General features: G+C 42.5%; 1 protein-coding gene across 11 annotated transcripts in view; it reads left to right on the top strand.

The window, feature by feature from the left end:
• The window catches only part of auts2a (activator of transcription and developmental regulator AUTS2 a), a 449,370-nt gene that overhangs the window by 254,413 nt on the left and 171,989 nt on the right, over positions 1 to 22,968 (top strand). For all 11 annotated transcript variants that reach the window (XM_088088966.1, XM_088088967.1, XM_088088963.1 and 8 more), the window contains one exon: positions 15,293 to 15,322. In XM_088088966.1, coding sequence (XP_087945092.1) covers positions 15,293 to 15,322 — 30 coding nt within the window. The remainder of the gene's footprint in view (positions 1 to 15,292; positions 15,323 to 22,968) is intronic.

The following is a 22,968-nucleotide window of genomic DNA, read 5'->3' as shown; positions in this document are numbered from 1 at the left end:
TCATGCTACCTGTGTGTGTGTTGTAATCTGGGCATCTTTTTTTTTTAAAAAAAGATATCTTTTAGTATATAAATGACAAAATCCAGTTATTCTTTCCTCTCATTCCTTCATTTGTTCCTCCTTCCTCACTTCACTCCCTGTTTTGTAGTAAGTAATGAGAATGCTTTGGGGAAATAGAGTGGAGTAAAAGTGACAGTGGACAGAAATATAAAAACTCAATTGAAGTACAGACATTCCCAAGAAATACTAACGGACTTTATCGAGGTATTTTTACTTTGTTACAGTAAACCACTGCCGAAGGATATCGTGTTGTCAGATATTTGTGTGAGTGTTGTCAGTGTAGTGCACAAATTAGCAATGATTCCATGAAAAGAAAAGGAAAAAAGAACCTTTGACAAAGTTAGAAATGTGGATTTGATGCAGATGTTGCTGTTTTGTTGTGTTGCACATTGTACTGGTTGTCCCAGATTGCTGGGCAAACATTTTTATCCACGGGCTGTCTTTCATTCTGAAGTCCACCCCCCCTCCCCCTTGCTGAGGGCAGTCAATATGAACATAGAGCCTAGAGGCCTGAGCTCTGTGGTATTCTGCTGCACAGAAATCAAACCAAAAACACATGAAACACTGCACAACATTACAGCCTGACAAAAGTCTGGAAACTCTGTGAGAGCGCAGCTCCAAAATCAAAGTTCCACATCACCACTCACAGTTTGACCTCATGTTTGCATCCTGCTAATGGTTTCAAGGAGCAAAACAGGCTGTCTCGAGTGAAAACCCTCAACATTACATTCCTTTTAATGCACTTATTTTTGGTCAGCTAAATAGCCGACCCTAACCCCAAACCCAAACCCAAGAATACTAAACCTGCTTTGTTTGGGGGCCACTTTGGCAAAATGACAGGAGGCCAGGGGCCAGTCGCAGCATCCCAATACATGTTTTTAAAATGTTAGGACATTTCTAGGATTTTAGGGCATTTATAGGTTTTAAGGACACTTCTTGGCTTTTAGGACATTTCTCTGATTTAAGGAAATTTGGAGGATTTTTGGACATTTCTAGGTTTTCTCTTCATTTCTAGAATTTTAGGACATTTGTAGGATTTTAGGACATTTGTCGGATTTTAGGGCATTGCTAGGATTTTAAGAAATCTCCAGGATTTTAGGACATTACTTGGATTTAAGGACATTTCTAAGATTGAAGGAAATTTCTAGGATATTAGGTCGTTTCTAGGTTTTCACAGCATTTCTATTATTTTAGGACATTTATTGGATTTAAGGACATGTCTTGGAATTAGGATTTTTTCCATGATTTTTGGAGGTTTCTTGAATTTCACAATATTTATGGGATTTTAGAACATTTCTTGGATTTAAGGAAATTTTTAGGATTTTAGGAGGTTTTTAGGGATTAAGAACATTTCTTGGATTTAAGGACATTTTTAGGCTTTTAGGACGTTTCTGGGATTTTAGGACATTTCTAGGATTTGGGGATATTAGTGGCTTGTGTAGGACCTCTCTCAGAGGTTGCGGGGGATCCTCTACTGGCACCTTTCTATGATAAACAACTTTGATTTTGATGTTGTTTTATGCACTCTAGCACTGTGAATCACTGTGCATTTTTATTGTGAAAAATGGTTGGGGGGGCCATCAGGCACCCTTTCAGGGGCCAGATTTGACCGTTGGGCCATAAGTTGAGTATCCCTGTCCTAACACTGACTGTACACTTGAGCTTAGTCCTGTGATAATGTGGTATGATCCAGACTGTTGGAATTATTTTGAAAACTAGCATAATCATGAAGCCTTTGTTCCCTTGTCTCTGGCTTCAGGCTGTACCTGTATGTCTTTCAGTGGAGCGCTGGACCAGTATGAACCATGACTGTGCTGCTGGTATTGTGGGAGGTGGTGGATGTCAGATGGCTGGTCCGTGGCTTCCAGCCTGCTATCGTGCTCTACCACTTAGCATGCTAATTAATCCCAACCAAAGGGCTGCGTCAGTCACCCCACGCTCCGCCAGGGACGCTCCCACTGGGCTCATCCTGCTTTAATTGAGCACGTTTTTCAGAAGCCCGCTGTCCCTGGGATTACATTAGATCCCTCTAATTCACCCAGCCTGCCACCGGCGTGGGCAAAATGAACAAGAGAGGGAGGGAGCGAGATGAGAGGTAGAGCTGGGAAATGTATAAATAAACCAAACAAACAAACAAAAAAAACAGACTGAGTGTTTATTAACACCCCTGGGATGAAAAAGGAGGTGAGTGCAGGAAATCATTAGCGCAGGAGAGTCAAACTAGGCTCGTTTGATCTCGCTGATGGAGGAGCAAATGTAATTTAGCGCGCTGCAAGTAATTTGTTTTAGCAGTTAGCATGGGTTCCTTTTAATTTCATTTTGCCTTGCATCAGTCTTTCAAATTAAATATTTTTATTTTGTACAAAGCGGATCTTTGTGAGCCTGGCGGCTCAAAGACCAGCCCTCAACAACAACTAATGTTTATTCATCTGCGCTTGTTTGCATGTGTGGTAGACACAATCTTGACAGGAGTGTGCAGTGTCGGCTTTTATTTGAGTACTTTCTGTATAATGAGGCAACTCAGATGTACACTGCGACAGCTAGCAAATCATAGTAGGAGAATAACAAAGTGTTTTTGTCACTGCAGCTCTAATTATTTGGAAGACTGCGCTGAAGCGGCTGCATCTGTTTTGGTGTCTCACCTTATGTCCTCGTTCTACTGAAAGTTGTTGACTGTGCAATCTGTTTATGAAATCAAGACACCATTTTCAAACTAAACAGCTCCAGCATTCACTGGAATTATAATTTGTAAACTAAATAACCTGTCAGACTAGCTGCAGGACGTGGCTTCCCACATATTAGCTCACATAACTGATTTACAGATATCATGTTTAAAGGGATACTTTGCTAATTTTCTGCCAGCTTGTATCGAAACAGTGTGGGTAGTATGTGTAAATGCACTGTGGTAAACTTCCCTTCATCTTCCCTTCTCCGGCAGTGAAACTGTGTTGGCTGAGTAAAAAGCTGATCTAGAGACTTACCCGCCCCTCTCTCTCTTTCTTGGATCAAAATCTGATCAAATGGGAAAATTAGGTAGTGCTGATCAGGGTTCCCACAGCTATGGAAAATCTGATAAATCGCAGAATTTCACAGTCTGAAAAAGTCATGGAATTAGTAAAAAAAGTGAACATTTTGCAAAGGTAATTGAATTTTGCTGTGTGTAACAAAAGTAAGTGTTACAGTAATCTTCCATGTAATGTAACATAACAGAAAATTAATTTTCTTTAAGTTAGCTGTTGACTTAACGTAGCTCTAATATGTGTTAACATGGCAGCATGATATACCGCCTCAGTATCGACATTGCATTGTGCAATAGTCGCGTTAAAGGACGTGCAACGTTGTGCAAATTAACTCAAACAACTTATCTGTTCTACAGCACAAAACTCTTACCGCTCTTATTTTTCTTAAGTAATACCAGCCAAGACTTCCCCTTTAAGATAGGCTAGGTGTATAGGTGATGTGATGTGGCTGTGTTTGTAATGGGAAGTGAGACTCTCCTGAATATGTGTTTGTGTAGAAAAGTACCATAACTGGGCCGGCAGGTAATGCAGACACCGTGAAGTGCATGTTTTTCCAAAATGGAAGTTTTGGTCAAAAGTTTTTAAATTTTGTCCATGAAAATGTTTGGGAACCTTGGCTGATCAAAAATACATAAGACTATGGTACTACACTGCCTTTGACCTAAATGTTCTCAGAAATGTATTTTAATGCCCCGTTTTGCCGTAATGACAAGTTTGTAAGCAGGAAGTGGGCACCATACCATTCCTTCACATTGAAAACTGAGGCTAAAAAAATCAATAAAACGGTAAAACTAAGCAACGCTGATCAAATATAAACCAAGACTCTGTCACTGTGTTGCATATTTATTGCTTCAAATGTTTTCAGAAGCATGTATTAGCTTTCAGTTTAACTGAAATACAAGATCCAGCCACCATTGCGTCAGAGAGATGAGGCCACATTATGTCACGGGCAGCAGCAGTGTTTATTGGTCTGATACAGCGCAGTGCATTCTGGTAGTTGCAGATTTTCTACGTATTGAGCAAAAATGTCCTGTTTTCTCTGGTCATGTGGCACCAATTTTAAAAGTATTTTTGTTTCTCTACTGCAGAGATGGTCTAGTTTTTTGTGGAGACCCTTTTTATATCTGTGAAATACTTCTTTAATTCAGTTACGACCTCACATCTTCGGGATGTGGCCTAGTGTAAGAGCAAAAGTGGACAGTTTATCTCGGCCTGTCAGGGTGTTGCCACTTAATTGCTGCTCCCACCCGTGACACAGAGGAGACCCTCCTGTGCATTGGGGTCGGCTAGTCTCCGCTCGGGTGAGTGGGGAAGAGAGAGGAGTCTTATCAGCAGGTGATGCCAGGGACGCTGTTGCTCTGAGGCACCTTATCAGGCCCGTGTTCACACCGTGTGGAACCTGAGCGCCTGCTCTTGCTGGCAGCAGAGATGTAAGATGCCCACCTCTGCTAATGGAGAAGCAGAGACATGAACTGGGTGGATCGTTTTGACGATGAGGTGCGATCTGTGGAAATGTGGGCAGCCATTTTGGATGCACGGAAAGCTTTTAATCTTGGTGATATCATGCAGAGTCAAATGCTACTTTATAGATATTTTAAAGCACATATACACAACTTACACTCCAATAGGGTGCTGCCCCCCGCAACCATTTCTAATTCACAATAAAAATAAAGTGATTCACACTGGGAGTTGTTTTTGTACTTTAGTATACATAAGGCGCCAGAATGCCTAAAACAGCATCAAAATAGAGGTTGTTTATCAAAAAAAATACCAGTAGAGGACCTAGCTAAGCCCCTAATGTCCTGAAACCCTGGAAATGTCCTCTAATTTCACAAATGCTCTGAAATCTTAGAAACGTCTTAAAATCAGCAAAATGCCCTAAAATCCTAGATATGTCCTGACATTTGAGAATTCTCGCAATGTACTTAAAATCCTAGAATTTTCCGAAAATCCTAGAAAAATCCTATAAATCCTTGAAATGTCCCAAAATCCTAGAAATGTCCTGAAATCTTAGAAATGTTCTAAATTCTTACAAACGTATACAAACATATACGTACAACGTATACAATACGAGAAACGTCCTAAAATCCTAGAAACACTAATGGGGCTGCTGCAACTGGCCCCTGGCCTCCTGTCATTTTGCAAAAGTGGCCCCCAAGCAAAGCAAGTTGAGTATCCCTGGTTTCAAGTGAACTCCTGGAAAATGAAAATATTGCACTTGTTTCAGGATGTGTTTGTTTGTAAATCACGCAGTAGTAAATCTGCTTTGTACTTCATATTTATTGGAAAATAACGGAGTTCTTTAAGTGATTTCAGAGCGTTCCAATGCGCTGCATTTGTAGCTGCCATTACAGACTGATAAGCAACGTGTGCTCTGATGTGTGAGCACTGAGGGAACTCAGCATCTCAGCTGTGTCCCTGGCAGAGCCGGCAGGGGTTGTTAGCATTGACAGTGCCGGCCTTTATGCATGAGACTTCCAGGCAGATTGTTGGCAGAGCTCGGCACTTTCTCTCAGACGGGCGTCAGCTGGCTACAAGCCTTCTCCCCTCCTCCTCCTCCTCCTCCACCACCTTGCTCTCCTTCTCATCATGGCAGAGCCAGAGAAAAAGCTTTATGGAGCCCCATAATGATACGTGGCGAATGTGCAGCACCGGGGTGATTGTTAACGGCGGCAGCTGTGCAGATAGCCTGGATGATGGAAAATCAGTGGGACCTCATTTTGGTTTGCCAGTATGAATATTAATGGCTCGTTTCCAGGCCATGGCTAATGATGAGGAAAATTCCCTAATAAAAACTTGATGTGATGGGCAACGACCCGCGGGGTCACTGGAGACAGTCAAAGTTAATAGTGTGCCATCAGGTGTGAGGAGTTAAGTGATTAGAGGCACACAACCTAATCCTGATGTTTTTCTCCCCCCTCAGCTACGAGTCAGTGTGGAGGGGAGGAGTGGGAGGTGAGGGGAGCGGAGGAGGTTTATATCTCTTGACAACAGAGGGTTGCTGCCTGTTGTTAAACATGCAAACCATGAATGTCACAGGTAATATTAGAGGCGGCAGATGGAGATTATTTTCTATATAGCTGCTCCATTGTGCGTTTTATTATCACATAAGCATATATTTGGTATTTTTTTATTGTATATAACAACAAATATAATAGTGTCAGGACAAGTATTAAATATCATTAGATAGCTTTGTTGAATACTCAGTTCTGATTGGTCAGTTACATCATTCTGCAGTCTGCTATAGACTGACTCACTGTGACATCGCAGTCAAAACTCACATCAGGGTAAAGCAGTGGCTACTGTTGAGATTCGACCAAGGTTTATTTCCGTTGTGATTTTCAGCTGTAACTGTGACATATAACAATATAGAGTAAAACACTGGTCCGATCTTTCTGACGTTTCTGTTGTGCTTATTTTAGGAAAATAATGCATTAATAAACCAAATTTACCGGCACAGAAGCTACGCAATGTATTGCTGTGGACGATGGCTGCAGGAAAGCGAATTTTAGGCACCTAAAAAAATCTATATATAATGGAATGTATATATACATATATATAACCTTAATTTTCAGGTTATTTTCTTGTCACCATTTGCCAAATTATTGCAATTTGCTCATTGCCTCTTCCCATGTTTTTGAAGTGAATTTAACCTTTTTGCTCTTTTCAAATGTATAAATACCTAAAAAAGCATATAAAAAAGCATCTAAATGCAGCATAAGAATAAACTGATGCCCATCCAGGTTGCAGAGGGTTAAAGAATAAAATAAACCAAGAGTATGAATCTCTGCAGGCATTCAGTTCCAGCTTGTGGTGTATGACATGCTTCAACGCTCAGTGCAACAGACACATTACAGTCAATACCAAAAAGTATTAAGGTACAATTGTACATTTTTACTGTTCCAACAATTTGGGGGTGAAAACAGGGAAAAATGTGCCTAATCAGTTTGGTAATTCACGTAAAACTCAAAAACTACATTACTTGCCCACTTCCTTTTCTCCAGTAATCCAGTTTGTTTTTACGATTAACAGGAAATTCAGCTTTTTTAGGAGCATTCCACAAATTGATTGTTTACGTGTGCGGCCAGATTGCTGTAATGAAGATGCCAAATCACATCATTGTTAATGTGTAGCATGTGGGGTACTTAAAATACACACCAAGAGGACTCGTCTCTGGGGAGTCGCCGTAACTGCACAAACAATGCAGTTTGATGTATGTAATTATCTCAGAATCCTTCTATTAATCTTTGATTAATGCAGCATCTGCTTTGTGCCTCCGTCCCCTCTTGGCTTATGGAAACAGAGAGTGGAGTTGGGGTGAGGCAAGGTGTGTGTTTGTGGGTGTTTGTGTATGCGCCCACACTTGCAGCTGTGTCTTATGTTTTTTTCATTTCTATCAGATAACCAGTAAACACTTCCCACCCCCAGGCGCCTGTAGCCGGGAGAACGGCGTTGAGATGAATCTAGAAGGAGAGATACTGAACTTGCTTGTGTAACAAATGGATTTTTAAGAAAGCAAAGTGCTGCACCTCTCTGTTCCTTCCTTCCTACCCTGGTCCTTGTCAGGTGTGTGTGTGTTGGGTGGGTGGATGGGACTGATCAACAGAGAGGTTTACCCTGCGGCAACATCTGTTTCTGCCAAGCATCACTTCAGTTGTGAACCGCCACATCTCCGGTTGAGGTAGATGTCCTACCTTCCTCCACACTCGAACAGAAACAGACACACATGCACCGCTTGTTCTCAACACATCTTTTCATCCCAGGCTTCCAGAAGTGTGTGAATGTCTCTGTGTATCTGCGTTTCAGACTCTGCTCCTTTTCTCTGCTCACACCTCAACATGGAGTCTCTCTGCAGACATGGCACGGCCAATTTTGTGTCATTGGTGCTGCTATACAGTCTTTTCATGATGCTGCGATATTTCTATCACAATCATAGATAAAAATGTACGATAAATCCCCTCTTAATGAAGCCAAAATATCCCGAATACATCTGCTGCTATCTTGCGCTGGTGATGTCATTTGGAGCCATAGTCTGCACCGTACCTATCTCCACAGTATCAAATTTCACGCATATACACCCGACTTTGCTGTAAGGAAAAAACAGTATTTCATTTCTGTCAGTGTCCTGTACATATGGCAGAATTGACCATAAAGTTGACTTTGACTTTGACTTTAAGACTGTCATCATGCCGAGCAGTGCCAAACACGACTTTACAGCCTTGTTGTGGTGCAACATTAAATCATGCAAAGCCAAACATTACCTTTTTGGTGCTTGTTAGTGAAGAAACATGCAAATATCTTAACCAGAGCCTATTTCGTGCCATAATCCGAAATCCAGTTGAATAAATTGCATAGGCTTTTCCACGTGAGAACCTTTGATACTTACTTCTGTGCCAGCCTAAAGAAAAAAATCTATTCTGTGGGAAAAACTGAATGTGCATAATAATAACCTCTGAAACTGTGACAGCGTCACAACTATTTTTGCAATTTCCATTTGCCTCCATAATTAAAAAAAAACATCAAAAAATCACCTATAAGCATCACAACATGCATAACAAAAACCTATAGAAAAGCTGCCCTGAAATCAGGCCACAACAATCCCCAAAACAGCCTTTTGTAATCCTGGAGGGCTAAATATAATGAAAATCATCCGTTAGCAATATAGAATTAATAACAAGAAGGTTTCGAAAATTCTCTCAAATATTCTTTCAGTAAGTTTTCGCCCCGTCCAGCGAAATAAAACCTAAAAAGAATGTACTCCAGAGTATTGAAACCAGAGGTCACAGACTATAAACTTCTTATTATTTTATGGAAGGCTTCATTTTTCTGCCCTGCTCTCCGTCGGCCCTCCTTTAGCTCCACTGCCCCAGTGAGTGGAATCCAGAGTTTGCGGTCAAATTGAATATCTACTGGATAAAGTTTTACATTTGAAGGGAAATTGCATTCAGATGTTGGCCCGGCTGCATTTGGCCAGTGCTGCACATGTGGATCAGACCTGGTTATATGAGTCCAGACAGAAGTCTGGTCCTCCCTGACGAAACATTCTTGGCTAATGAAAGAGGCGTTTGCCTTATGTGACTATATAGACTGACTCAAACACTCACGCTGGGCTGTTTTCTTTTCATGGTGATTTTTTTGAGGTCTTCTTTTTCCTACCGCACTTCTATATGACAGTTCGACATCAAGCAGATGCTGTGGAAATTAGATGTTGGATGTCATCGCCACAGAGCCTGCTTATTTTAATGATCTGTCCCAGTCAGGCATGTCATGTTGAATTTCCCTCCACTCGATGAACTTTTAGGTGTATTTGCTTAAATGTCTTTTATGGATACCTTTTTTATGAAATGCGTGTCTGCTGGTCTTGTTTCTAGTTTATTTTAGGTATAGGTTTCATCAGTGTGAAGTCACTTGTGTGAAGGCGCAGTGTATATTCGGGTTGCTGCATTTCATTTACATTGGCAGTCGGAGCTGAGAATGATGTTACATCCAAGTTCACCATAATTAATGACTCATTACACATGTTGGTCTAAAGGTGAATAGGAGCTAGCTAGCTAGTAGCACTGCTCATTCTGGGATACCCGCTAGTAACACCGTCCTGACCAAACAGAGTTTCTGTGCAAACATGGAGCCTATCCTCTGGTAACCCACTACTTTACCACATTGAGTAAGCAGCTCAATTTTGAGCTTGTAAACCCCTTCAGCTTTGTTGACTGTGTAATCACTGTGAGCTCAGTTACCAACATTAGCAGTGTCAGCACGGCTAGTGGTGCTGACATAGTTAACAGTGCCAAAGGGATTGTGTGGTGAAAATAAAGCCACTCACTCACAAGGACCAGAGGGTGGTAACAGCAGTGCAGCAATGCAGCAATGCCTTCTGCCCTGAAATATCCTTAAATCCTAGAAACATACTAAAATCCAAGAAATGTCCTCAAATGTCCAAAAATCCTTGAAACGACTAAAGTCAGAGAAACTTTCTAAAATCTGCAGTAATACCCTTTGCCACCAGGACAGCGTTAGTAGCTGATTGCCACTTGAGTGGTGCTGTGAGCTAGCTAACATTAGCTCTTTTTTGTTGTGCATTAGCAGCAGAGGAACCAGTGGAGACCGAAGGCCATGCTGTGTTCGGCATTTTTATGGATGTCGGCCATCCCTATTGGCAAGTAATCGATTAACATTTGCAGATCCAGCAGTCATGTTGGTGTTTCTGGTACAGTTCAACTAACTGGACCATATCTGCATCTCCATTCAACCATACAAGATTATTCCTTTTTTTCTGAAAAGTCTAAATTTGATGTAGCCAAGTCAGTTTCTTTTTTTATTATTTTTTTTTATTTCTGTGTTATAAGAAAGTAATTTGCTAGCGTATTGTGACGGGGCCTGCTGCTCCAGCTTCGTGTGCCAAAGCAGGTGCTGTGTAGCAAACCCTGAGCTCATCAGTCTCCTCCTGCCCGGCTCTATTTGTTGTTCCTCAATTCACAGTGGCGGGACTGGCAGACTGTGTAATGTGTGGGTGAGAAACAGAGAGGGATACGGGAGGTGTGAGTGGGGGATTTGAGAATAAGCATGGCACAGATCCCCATTTCGCCATGCTGGTCTTCCTCTATTCCCCATGAATAATGTGGCACAGCCCCCCACCCAGTGGTAGGCCAGGCATGCCGCCATATCAAGCCGTGGTGGAGAGTGACGCGTCCAGCTTGGCGAGTCTGTGCTCAACCACATTCTAGCCCTGCAAACCTCCACCCCCATCCCCCATCCCCAACCTGCAGAGAGAAGCACTGGGCTCCAAGATGGCAATCAAGGCTTGATTTGCCAACACATTTCCAATGATTAAAATGTAATTAGCACAAGCGAGCACCTCCTCCCCAGCTAATTTCCACGCACGCTGTGACAGGCAGGCGGTCGGCGGCACCCAGGCCCCAGCAGCAGATGGAGGAGGATGCAGCGGGAGGGGAGAAAACCATTTTGCCATGTGACTGTTTGCATCAGAAAACCATCAGGACGTGCAGCTATATCAGGAAGGAGCTGTTAGGAGGAGGGAATGAGGAGCCCTCAACGACAGCACATCAAATTGGCACTGTCATAGCTGACCCTGGCAATGGCTGCCATCCTTCATGCTGTCTTTCCAGCTCCCAGGCATGCAGGCTGGTTGGCTCCTTCCCTGGGCTTTAACCCCTTCAGCCATACTGCAGGACAACCTGGCTCAGGCTGATAAACAGACACCATCCTCTGTGCAACGGGGCGCTTTAATGAAACCCGTATCAGCCATAATTAATTCTAAGGTCATGGATAGCAACCAGCATAACCGCAGGCTAATGTCACTCATGGGGGCGACAGTACGGATCCATCACAGATCCAGACTTAAGAGGATGCCATTCTAGAAAATATGAGATTACAGAAGTGATACTAAACGTAAGGTCTGTGGGCCAATTCTGGCCCTTTACAGGGTGCTGGGTAGCCCCCGAACTTTTTTCCAATTCAAAGTGAAAATAAAGTGATTCACACCGGGAATTGTTTTTGCTCTTATAGTATACATATAGTACCAGAGTGCATAAAACATTACCAAGATGTAGCTTGTTTATCAAACAAAAAGTGCCAGTGGAGGATCCCCTGCACTCAGAAATCCTAGCTAAGCCCTATTTTCCCAAAATCCTAGAAATGTCCAAAACTATAGAAACGTCCTGAAATCCTAAAAACGTCATAGAATCTTAGAAATGTGCTAAAATCCAAGAAATGTCCCGCAGTCCTAGAAATATCCCAAAATCTTAGAAACATTCTAAAATCTGCAAAAAAATCAGATAAATATTTTAAAATCCGCCTTTGTCATTTTGCAAAAGTTGCTCTCAGAGCAAAGCAGGTTGAGTATCCCTGGATTACAGACAACTTGCAGAGACAGCAGATATGAAATTAAAATAAGCCTGTTAAACACACTCTGTTTGCATTCACAATTATCAGTTATGCATGTCATTTTTTCTTGATTGACTTCACATCTGTTGTGGATTTCCAGAATTGAAAAGGGAACATAACATACTTGCCTTGCACGCATCTCTTTGTGATGTGGGTACCTCTTTAGCACAGACATTTTTCTGTGGGCAGCTCCAGCAGGAGACTTTGGTGAGCCCTGCTGCTACGGACGATAGCATAGCGGCATCATTTAGCATTCGGCTCCTTATGTTCCCCTCGTACTGGGCCAGTATTACTCTCAGCTGGAGAGGATTTAGGACAAGAATAATTTACTCCTACTTTCAGACCAATATAAACAAAGGCTCGATGCTTGGACAGAGAGCAGGGAAATTTGTAAGAGCACTCAGCCAAAAGAGAGGCCCGCGTGAGAGCAGAGGGGCAATCAGAAGTGCTCCGGATACAAGCCAACATCAACAGCTCTTAGAGCTGACGCTAATGTTTGACATTCCTGCGTTACTTAAACTTAACACTGGGGTCTAGCTGTACAGTATAATGCCGGGGCCTGTGTAAATAGCAGTGGGCCTGTGTAGAGTATCACTTTCCTTTGTCAGCCCCCTCCCAGGACTAATGGTTTCCTTATTGTACATGAATGTTGCTTTGAATAAGACCCATTTCCTACCGCCTGTCAGAGAGCGAACTCCACTGATCTCAATGGCACCATTGTTGTTGTGTTTTTTCTCTTTTCGGTATAATCCTTTCATTTTCGTCAGTCGTTTTAAACCTCTGACATATGTCTTTTCATTAGACGAGGCTTCCCAGAATTGGTATAAAGTGTTTTTGACATTACAGTTAACCATAGCTCTGCAGATTTATATACTCACCCGTCAGTAGCAATAACGGGATTTTTGAGTCTCCCAAAACAAATCCTCAGTTATTAATGATGAGGTGTACCAATCAGTCATGACATTTCCAAGTGCAAAGCCGAGTCTTTCTCGCTTTCCAATGCAAGAATCAGTTAATATGAAAAAATTCCAGATATGCAGGGATTCTTCTCCCCCGCCTCTGGATGCTTTTTGCACGAGGCAACGCATTAGTTCACTATGATCACTTATCAGTGAGTGGCAGCTCTGACTTGTTTGTATGCCTGAGATGTGTTTTTTATCTTTTAGAGATGTTATTATTTGTTACTTTTTGCTCTACACTCGAGCAGCGAGTTCAAGGGAGCTTTGGCGTCTGCACCGTAAGGACGATCAAATTGCCTGCCCTCGCCTGTCAGGCCTGATCTCAGGATTTTTTACTTTGCTCATTATAAAGGTATTTCCATTTTATTAAGTTTTCCCTTTTTTTCCACCCTTTGTCGCTGTGGGAAATTTGCATACCTCTATTCCTGGGGAAAAAAAAATAATGACAGCAATTTCTTTTCTTTTCTCTCTCCCACTAGCCGTGTGAGTGCTTCGTTTAGTGGCACCTGCGAAAGCGACAGGCGCAGGGATGAGAAGTGAAAGAGAGCAGTTGATTAAATCATCATCAAGTCGCAGCACAGAAAGTCAATTCTGCTTGCCGTCTACAATGATATCCTTTTATCTTAAAGTAATGAGCTATGGCACTTTTGCATCGGGTAATACGATGAGTTCCATTAGCATGTTCCATTTGCTTCACAAGCAAGGGCAAGTCATTCCAGCCGGCTTCTATCTTGGCAATCAAAGCAATTGGCTGCACAGCCAGGGAACAGGGAAAGGAGGGAGAGCGAGGAGAAAAAAAAAAGGGAACACGAGAAAGAAAGGCTGGTAGTGTTTTTTCATGGATCACAACACAGTGCAGAAACTCAAATGATGTCCATTATTTGAACCCGTCGCATGCCTGTGTTCCCGGGTGTGTGGTGCGCGCAGGCAGAGAAGCAGCTAATGAGTGCTCGGTCACATTACTGTTGTCACATTCTGAGAGGCCTGAATACATGGAAGCAGTTGAGATGGCTAATACCGCTCATCAAATCTTGTCTGCTACTGCATTAGTCAGTCCTGCGCGGGAGGCCACATAAGAGAGAGCGATACGTGGCCGACACGCCTATTTATTCACAAGCTGGAATTGATGTGCACAAATGCACGCAGTGCGCCGCTTTTTGTATTACACAGACATTCACGTGTAATCAGAATCTGCACTCGTCTTTCATTATTCGTATTTATTCTTCCAGCTGACAGTCTATGGGGGCTGCTGGCTCTCTGCACACTGTATTAAAATGGGGGATGGAATGTTGTGGGTGGCAGAGGAAGAGAGTGAGAGAGAAATGGAGAGCAAGGAAACGTCTGAGGAGTGTTTGCCCAGTGCGTTTATTGCCTCTGCATAATTTATGAGCTGCTGGAGCTGACCATCATGGCAGTGTGCCGCGGGCGGCCCCTGGGGCCGTGTGGGACAGGCCTGTAAATTGGATGCTATGCTCCTGCTGAGCTCGCAAGGCCCCTTTTTACCGTCCAGCCTCAGAGACAGAGCAGCCACGAGCCCAGCCAGCTACCTTTGAGCTCTGCAGGGCCCCAGATCAGCAAAAAACAAGAGATGGAAGCAAAAAAAAAAGATAGGAAAAAAAAAAAACGGCAGGGCCTTCTGTCGCTCACTCCCTGGGCTGTCAATCATTTCACCCCCTTCCTTCACTCCCTCCCGACTTTAATCGACACCCACCAACCCCTCCCTGCACCCCCCTACACACACACAAACACACACACACACAGTGCCAACCCCTGCCCATATTCCCCCCCAGTGCCTTCTTCATTACCGACTCCAGTGCTTCTCTGCACCTCAGCCATATGCACGACGTTGAGGGCCGCCAGTCACCCAGCATCACACTAATTAGTTGATAAAGAATTAAGTGGACCTTGAAATTGAAATTGGAAAGAAAAAATGAAATCCAACCACTTTTTCCTCCCTCCATTACAAAGTTTCCTTCCTCTTCTTGTCATTTCTCCATTCCCAGCCTCGAGCAGGAACACACGTCATGGAATTATAATTCACTTGCTGTTTTTGAGATTCCAGCTCCGTCTGAATCTCGCATAGGTTTCAATGTTAACGAGGGCACGGCGGCTTGTGAGAAATTAGCTTTGTTTGGCATTCCTGTGCTCGTGTCGACTAATGAAGTGATCTGATGATACTCTGAATATGAGTGTGTGATAAGCTCGTCATTGAAGAGCTGATGAAATGTGCCATTTGAAAAAATGATTATGAAACTCACGTGTGTTGAAAATGAATCCAAGCTGCTATAAAACAAGAATTTAAACATATTGTTCCTCATTCTCACCTTTGCCTTTCTTTGTTTTTTGCAGTGTGACACCGAGAGTGACCAAGAAGACAAGGTAAGCCTGTCGTTTTTCATATAAATGTGCTTTGATCATTTCAGGCGTCTGTTATCGGGTTTCAATAAGATTCAAATATTAGACTTTCTTTAAGGCAGAGAATTTAATGTAATTAGAATTAAACATCCTGTTAATAACTATGAGAAAGCCTTAATTAGCTGCGCATTAATTATAAATGACTTAATGATGTGCAAAATCTAAATCGAACTGTTCTGGGTTTTTAGGATTTAGATGATTTTTAAATGAGACTGCTGTGACAGCCAGGGCTCAGGGTGCAGGCTTCCTTCTGCTTAAAGCACTGAAAAGCATATCCAAGTATTAAGTACAGTGCTTGTGTTTGCTATGGCAGTTATACTTTGTGCCATATCTGTCCATCTGTGTATCTTCCTCTCTGTCTGTCTGTTTTCAAGACACATTCTTTTGCTAATTGGAAGTGACACACTTTCTTATGAATCCCTCAAGCTTATTTCTGTCCCTATGGTCTCAATCAACATCTCCTGCTGTCAACATCTATAGCATCTTCCTGTGATGTCATACCGTCTTATATTTGCTGAGAGGTTCATGGTTTTGTTGTGTCATCATTGCAATTTTACAAAAATACTGTATACTTTAAAAAAAAGAAAACATTTCTTGGAAAACACATCCAACAACAACAGTCAACTAACAAGTTTTAAAGACGAGAAAAATAAAGAATGTTTTTGCTCGTTTTGTAGAGCCAATGGTTTGGCCTGATGGTGGTGTTACGAAAAAGATCGCTGAATTCAGGAAGTTTTTTCAGTCTAGAGCAGAGTCTTTGCAGAAAATGTATTGTGTATGAGTAATGTACCAGCAACAATAATGTTTATTAGTATATATGTACAGATAGATACTTTTATTTGTCCCCTTGCGGAAATTGGTTTGCAGCAATAGTCACTTGACATTTCATACATCGACAAAATTGAACACATCAGGAGATGTACCACACACTTAGATTGTACCTTCAGTAGGAATTTGAGAAAAGACAGAAGTAGACGTTTTACTACACAAGCTGGACATACTGCTTATTGTTTAATTTAAAGCTTGTGGGATAAAGGACAGTTTGGATCTGTTTTTTGTAAAAAGAGGCGTGCAATAACGTCGTCCAGATGGGAGCACGTTAAATGAGGAGGCCAGTGGATGGCTCTCTTAACCCATGATGTCTGCCTTGTTGATAACTATATGATAAATTAATTTCCTGTTTTCAACCTTTCCATGTTTGCTGTAAGATTGTAAGATTTTGTAGGAACTTGGTGCTTTTGGGGGGTTATAATCAGATTTTTCTTATGCTCTTTAACACCTTATTTATATTCAGTACAATTAAGTACAAAAAACCTCCTCAGTGTGAATCTATTTATTTTCATTGTAAATTAGAAAATCGTTGGTGGGCCACCTGGCATCCTATCACAGGCCAGATTTGGCCCATGGGCCGCAAATTGAGTGTTACAGCATTACAGTATGAAGATTTGAAAGTTGAGAGTTTGATTGTGAAGCTTGAGGGAAGGTTATTGTGTCACCTAGATTAATAGTTCTTGTCGTCTTGGGACTTTAAAAGCACAAACTAGATTTCACACCAATCAGAAGATAAGGGTTGGAGAGTCATTAGCAAAACAAAATTACACACATAGTTGTAAATGCATAGCATCGACTTCTTTGGAGTGTAGTTGTAGAAATACAATAAATCAACACAAAATGATTACAAGGTTAACAAGCTAAAGAGAGCGGAGATTAGGAGAGTTTCAGGTTTTATGCTGCATAAGTTTTCAGCTTTCTCTTAAAGATGTCAGTAAGTTTAGGCTGGTTCAGCCCAACAAGTTATTTGCCCCTCTATTGCTATCAGATCTGTCTCTATCAAATTCTTGAACTAGATAGCAACGCAAATAGATGTATAAAACATAATGGCGTGTTATGTATCTACATTGTTTGCTGGTCTTAAAAACTTCAGTTGTACCTTTTCAATAATAATCCACATTTTGTCAAAACAAAATGAATGAAATACAATATCAAAGTGCTTGTGATTCAGTGCAGCTCCATTTGTAATATCCAGGTATTCACAGTTTACCTCACAGACATTAAGAACAGCCATATCATCCACTGACTTCTAAGCAGAGATCTAGATCCACTCTAATGATTTAGTAATGCCATTTGCTTGTGGTGTTTAGACTGTGCAGCAAATTGAGTCATTACTCAGTGTTGTCGATTTAAATTGCTCCTGTCTCGGTGGCAATTCCTTTTTGTTTCAGGAAAGAGAGAGAGCATGGTAAGCTGTAATCCCCCCAGTGACTGTATTAATTCACCCTGGCTCACGTTACGCTCCTGATGAACAGCGCAGACTACACCTTCCTGTCATTGATTAATTGTGTGTTAAAGTAACAGAGGAGTGAATTAGTAAATAGGGGACCCCTATGACAGGGGCTGACTCATGTGTTCCTCCTCAATGCGAGGGAGTAATTGGAGCACCCACTCAACACTTTTACCCCCTCCTCAGTCCACGTCACCTCTGCCACTATCTGCACCTGCCAGGCGCCGGCACGCTACACCCACTGCCACTGTTGTCATTTGCATTCTGTGGGCGACACGGCCTACTTTACAACACGGCAGCAGAGAAGGACGCGGGAGAGCAGAGTCGTTTTAATGGGTCAAATGTATTCAGATGAGGACAAACGTGGCTTATTTAGTTTCCCTTCAAAAGCAGGAAATGGAAAAAGTGTTCCCAGGAGAAATCATGTTCTGCCTGGTGTAGAAGGCCTCCGCCGTGTCGGCGGGAGCTGCCAGACTCTGATAAGAGACAGCTATTCGCATCTCAGAATATTTGCGCACACAATCCTGCTGGTGTGTTTGTGTGTGAGTGTGTGTGTGTGTGTCTGCATGTGTTGGAAACTGTCAGAGCATTTGCTCATTATAAAGTGACCTGTAGGATGGGCCCCCTCCAACATGACATGTTAATGGCATAGTGGGAGACAGGTAGGAGGCAGGCGCACTGCAGTCACCCATCACACAACACTGGTATTATTAGCTCTATATGCGTTATCATTAGCATCTCTGCTAAGGCCCCCATTACCACCGGTCTTTCTTTCTCTCTGCCTGTATCATGCAGTCCAATCAGAGCTCAGATTATGGGAAAGGTGAATATTTCTGCTTAACGTTTGCTAAACCGTTTGTGACAAAATGTGACAGAAATAAGACCCTGATTTATAAAAAATTGGTTAACTTTGTTGTCAACTTAATGCTTTATACATAGGAGTTGTTTGTAAATATACACTCATTCTAAATTTGTCGCCTGCAACATCTATTTGGAATATTTCACAAATAAACAGGTTAATTGATAACAGGTGATAAACAGTACAACACACTCACATCCCAAATCATCAAACATCGCTGCTTTGCAGTGGACTTCCACACCTGCATATTACGCTTTAGTCATCTTTCTGTGTCTGCTGTTCATGTTACCGCTATGACATGTCAACAAAAGCACATGGTGGGATTATGCTGCACATGGTGTTGTTTCTGCAACAAAAGCACATCGCAACCAACGCCGGGATGCACATGATGGCTCAGATGGTTAGATTCACATTCAGACAGGAAACGAACCACAGACTCCCAAATGAAAGTCAGCTGTTTGCGGGACCCATCCACCTCCCCTTCCGCCAGGCCTATAGGTCCACTCGTGCACTTTATATTACGGCGTTACTGGCAACGTTTCAACCTGACGCTGTCCTGACGCAGTCCATGGGCACGCAACAGATTCTCTTCGGCCAGAGTATAATAACAGCGCAACAGTGTTCTGTCCAGCCGCGTCCTCAGCTGACGCCATCCAGCGACATTTATTGCTCACACAAAAGGTGCCTTTGGGGTCCGTGCACTGAAGCCTAAATTACAAACAAAGCGACAATGTTTTATAAGTGTAGAATGAGAAGAGGCTGGCATAGTGTACCTTCACGACTCTACCCTCTACCATATCAACAACATCCAGAAACGCAGTTGACGTGCACAAGCTCGACAGAAATGGACAAAGTGTAAAAGTGTGCTGTGGTCTGAAGAGTCCATACTTCAAATTGTTTTTGGAAATCATAGATGTCATTTCTTTCAGGCTAGAGAGAATAAAAAGGACCATCCAGATTGTAAACAATGCAAAGTTCCAAAGCTAGCATCTGTGATGGTGTGCTTCCAACCTTTTTGGAATCAGGGTTGTATTTCTGTTTACATGTTCAATATGTGATAATTAACACAGTTGATATTGTGTCTTAGTGACTCTCTACATGCCTGGTTCCTCATCTACAAAAACCCCACAGAAACTGTAGTCACTGTTTAGAGCTCATTTCATTCTCATTATGTTGTGAGTGTAAAATGGGATGATTTGCATTCTTTTCATCCTATACTGTACACGGGGCCACTCAGGAATCATGTGGTCTCTAAACTGGCAGTGGGATGCAAGCAAAACGCCTGTAGAGTGGCCAGAAACCTCTCAGAGCTTTTTCTGGCGAGGATGTCCACGTTTGTCTGTCGCTGTCATGTGGCTTGGCCAATCTTCCACTCCTGAAACCAAGACAGTCAGCAAAATGTGCTTGTTCACTCAGCCTCTCCACACTCTGTCCTTTTGGTGGATCCAGGCAGGATCAGGTGGTCATTTTTATTAGGTCTAGGCTGGGCCGCCGTGTTCATTTGGAGCAGCTTGTTCCCAGTTACAATGCTCGGCTTTGCTGGCAGGCGAGTACACTGAAAAGAGCTCCATGGCCACAGGTGTGTTTCATGTGCATCCACCAAAGTCCCAGCCGCATTGCCTTGTTTCATGGTGTAGTTAACACCAACAGGTTTTCCACCATCTGAGACCTTTTAGGGGGCCTGTGAAAATCCCCTTAGCCTCAACATGTGTATGATTCAGAGCACTGAAAAACCTCTCTTAAACTATTGGGGGGTAAAGTAGCACACGTCAAATACTTCATGAAATGCACCCTGCCTCTTAAATTTAACTTTTTATGCCTCTGCACCAGCAATAGCCTGGGCCAGAGGCATTATGTATGCGTGTTATCCGTGCGTACGTACATCTGATAGCCCATTCTCGTGAACACGTTATCTTAAGAACACCTTGAGGGAATTGGACTCAAGATGAACTGATTAGATTTTGGTGGTCAAAAGTCAATGGTAAAGGTCACTGTGACCTTGCATTTGTCTCATTCTTGTGAAAGAAATATCTCAAGAACATCTTTCAGGAATTTATTTAAATTTGAGACAAATGTTTCAGTGGGTGCAAGGATAAACTGATTAGATTTTGGTAGTCAAAGGCCAAGGTCACTGTTACATTGCATCTGTCTCAGTCTCATAAATTTGTGTCTTAACCCCTTGAGTGAATTTCTTCAGACTTGGCACAAACATTTGAGTAGGCTCATGGATGAATTGATTAGTTTTTGGTGGTCAAAGGTTAAATGATATCTCAAGAACACCTTTAAGGAATTTCTTCAAATTTGACGCAAAATTTCACTTGGACTAAACAATGAGCTCATTAGAATATGGTTTTCAAAGGTCAAGGTACTGTGCATCCGTCTCATTTTCACGAAAGCAATATCTGACGATGGTCTTATGGAGGTTTCCTCAAATTTGGAATAAATAGACTCAATAATGAACTGACTAGAATCTAGTGTTCGAAGGTCAAAGGTCAAGGTCACCTGACCTCATAACACATGTTTTCTGGTGTTACTCAAGATTTTTTGGATTAAAATTTCACACAAATGTCTCATTGAATACAATAATGAAGATGTGATATTTTATACCCAATAGGTCAGTGGTCAACTGTGACATCATAATGTCCTACAAAACACTTTTTTGGCCGTTATTAAGCATCATAACTCCAGAACAGAAGGGCGACATTTGGCCAGATACTGAAGTGGTGATTAATCTTGAAACTGTGCTGATTATATAGATTTTCTGTGTGTGAAGCATTCACCGTGTTTTCATACATATGAGTATAAACGGCAACTTTTTCTGTGTGCGGAGGCAGACAGCTACGTGGGGCTATTTCTAGTTCTTTTCAAGCAACGTATGCACCGAAACTTTCACTTAACATTAATCTCCTCTGGTTAGAATCTAACAGTGGCATATTTCTGCACCTTGTCTTTGTAATATTGTCAAGAGCTCTCAGGTACTCACTCTGTCTGGACTTGCTAATGCTTAAGTGATTTTTTTTGCTTGTAAAGTGGCGCCTTGAAACTGCCAGTCAAACAGTTTAGTATGAATATCTTGTAGCACTCAAGTGCTCTCTCCATCTTAACTGTTCATCAGTCGTGTTACTTGGGCCTTTTTTGAAGACAATGACTCCAAGCTGTAATCTGCAGGACTTTATCACTCTGTCGCCTTTTTTATTTCTCTTTCCCTCGCCTCTGGGCTTTTTTTTATAGAGACCACACCTTTCCTAAGTGTTATTTACTCGCTCTATCAGCAGCCGAAAGCTGTAAATGCCATTTTGAAAATGCTTTGCGTCTTATTAATGGCCATGCAACGGAGTGCTGTAATTTGCTGTGCTTTGCTCTTATTGGAGGCGAGGGATCTAAATGGGTGCTTTAGAGTAGCCTAGAGAACCTGTTTGTCCTTGACATAAAATAAAGATCTGAACTGGTAATATATTTGCTGTTTCTCTTCCTTTATTGTTTTGCTGTGTTTGCCCTGAGGCAATTACAGCAGAAGAGTCGAGTTTCTCAATCACTCGGCAGCACTGTACATAAAACCATTTTATATCCCCTTCCTCCCCCCCGAAAACCCTCCCTCTTTCCACCGCAGTGGGAAGGATGAGTAATAAAAAGGAGAGAGCAACTTGTCAGCGTTAAAAGATTATGTGTTTTGCCCCCTCCAAAGGAAGAGAGTAGTGTTTACAGGCTTGAGTGGGTGCTCGCTAGGCCGAGGCTGAGGCTGATTGCACTAGAGTACCCTGTCAGCCAGTGATTTGTCATGTACTTTATCATCCTTGTCACTCTGCAGAGCGTTGTCATAGGTAACGTCTCCGCCTGCCCCCTCCCCCCTCTGTGCTTTGTACCCAGTCAGTGTAGGAAATTTGTATTTACTTTGGGGGAGTGTAATTTGTTCCTCATGGATAATATGACCCTTAGCGGAGCCGGATCACGGGTTAGTTGAAGTGATATTTTCCGGTAATGGTAGTCGTACATCATGGCTGTCAGGCCGGGTTAGGAGGCGAGCACATTACAGCTCCATTTTAGCACTGCAGGCATCTGGGATTATTTTCCATAACCAAGTATGACATGACCGCTCTGCGGAGTGCATTAAATTTTTACTAGCTTTTTTCCCTCCCCCGGCAACTTCTGTGGCTTTTCCCCCGGTCTGGGTCTCGGGGCTGCCACAGTGATGGATACCCCCGGAGTCCCAGTAGCCCTGGCCAAGGTTAGCGGGTGTCACAGACCTACACCGCTCCCCTCCATCCAATAACCGGCAAATCCCTGCTCCCTCTGAGGCGCGTGCACACAGGCCCAGAGCTCGCCACTGCAGCCGACCTCAAGCCTCGCCAAGCCTCCACCAGCACTCAAACAGAGACACAAAGAAAAGGAACAAGTATATTTCACTTTTAAGGCCCTGATACACCAAGCCGATGGTGGGCGTCAGTTGACCTCGCGGGTGTGGTGTGTCCC

This window comes from Plectropomus leopardus, chromosome 15 (genome assembly GCF_026936395.1).
Source record: "Plectropomus leopardus strain MGB_pleo_1.0 chromosome 15, ASM2693639v1, whole genome shotgun sequence".
NCBI classification, from domain to species: domain Eukaryota; kingdom Metazoa; phylum Chordata; class Actinopteri; order Perciformes; family Serranidae; genus Plectropomus; species Plectropomus leopardus.
Note: the sequence above shows the minus strand (reverse complement) of the source record. Positions and strands in the feature narration are given on the sequence as shown.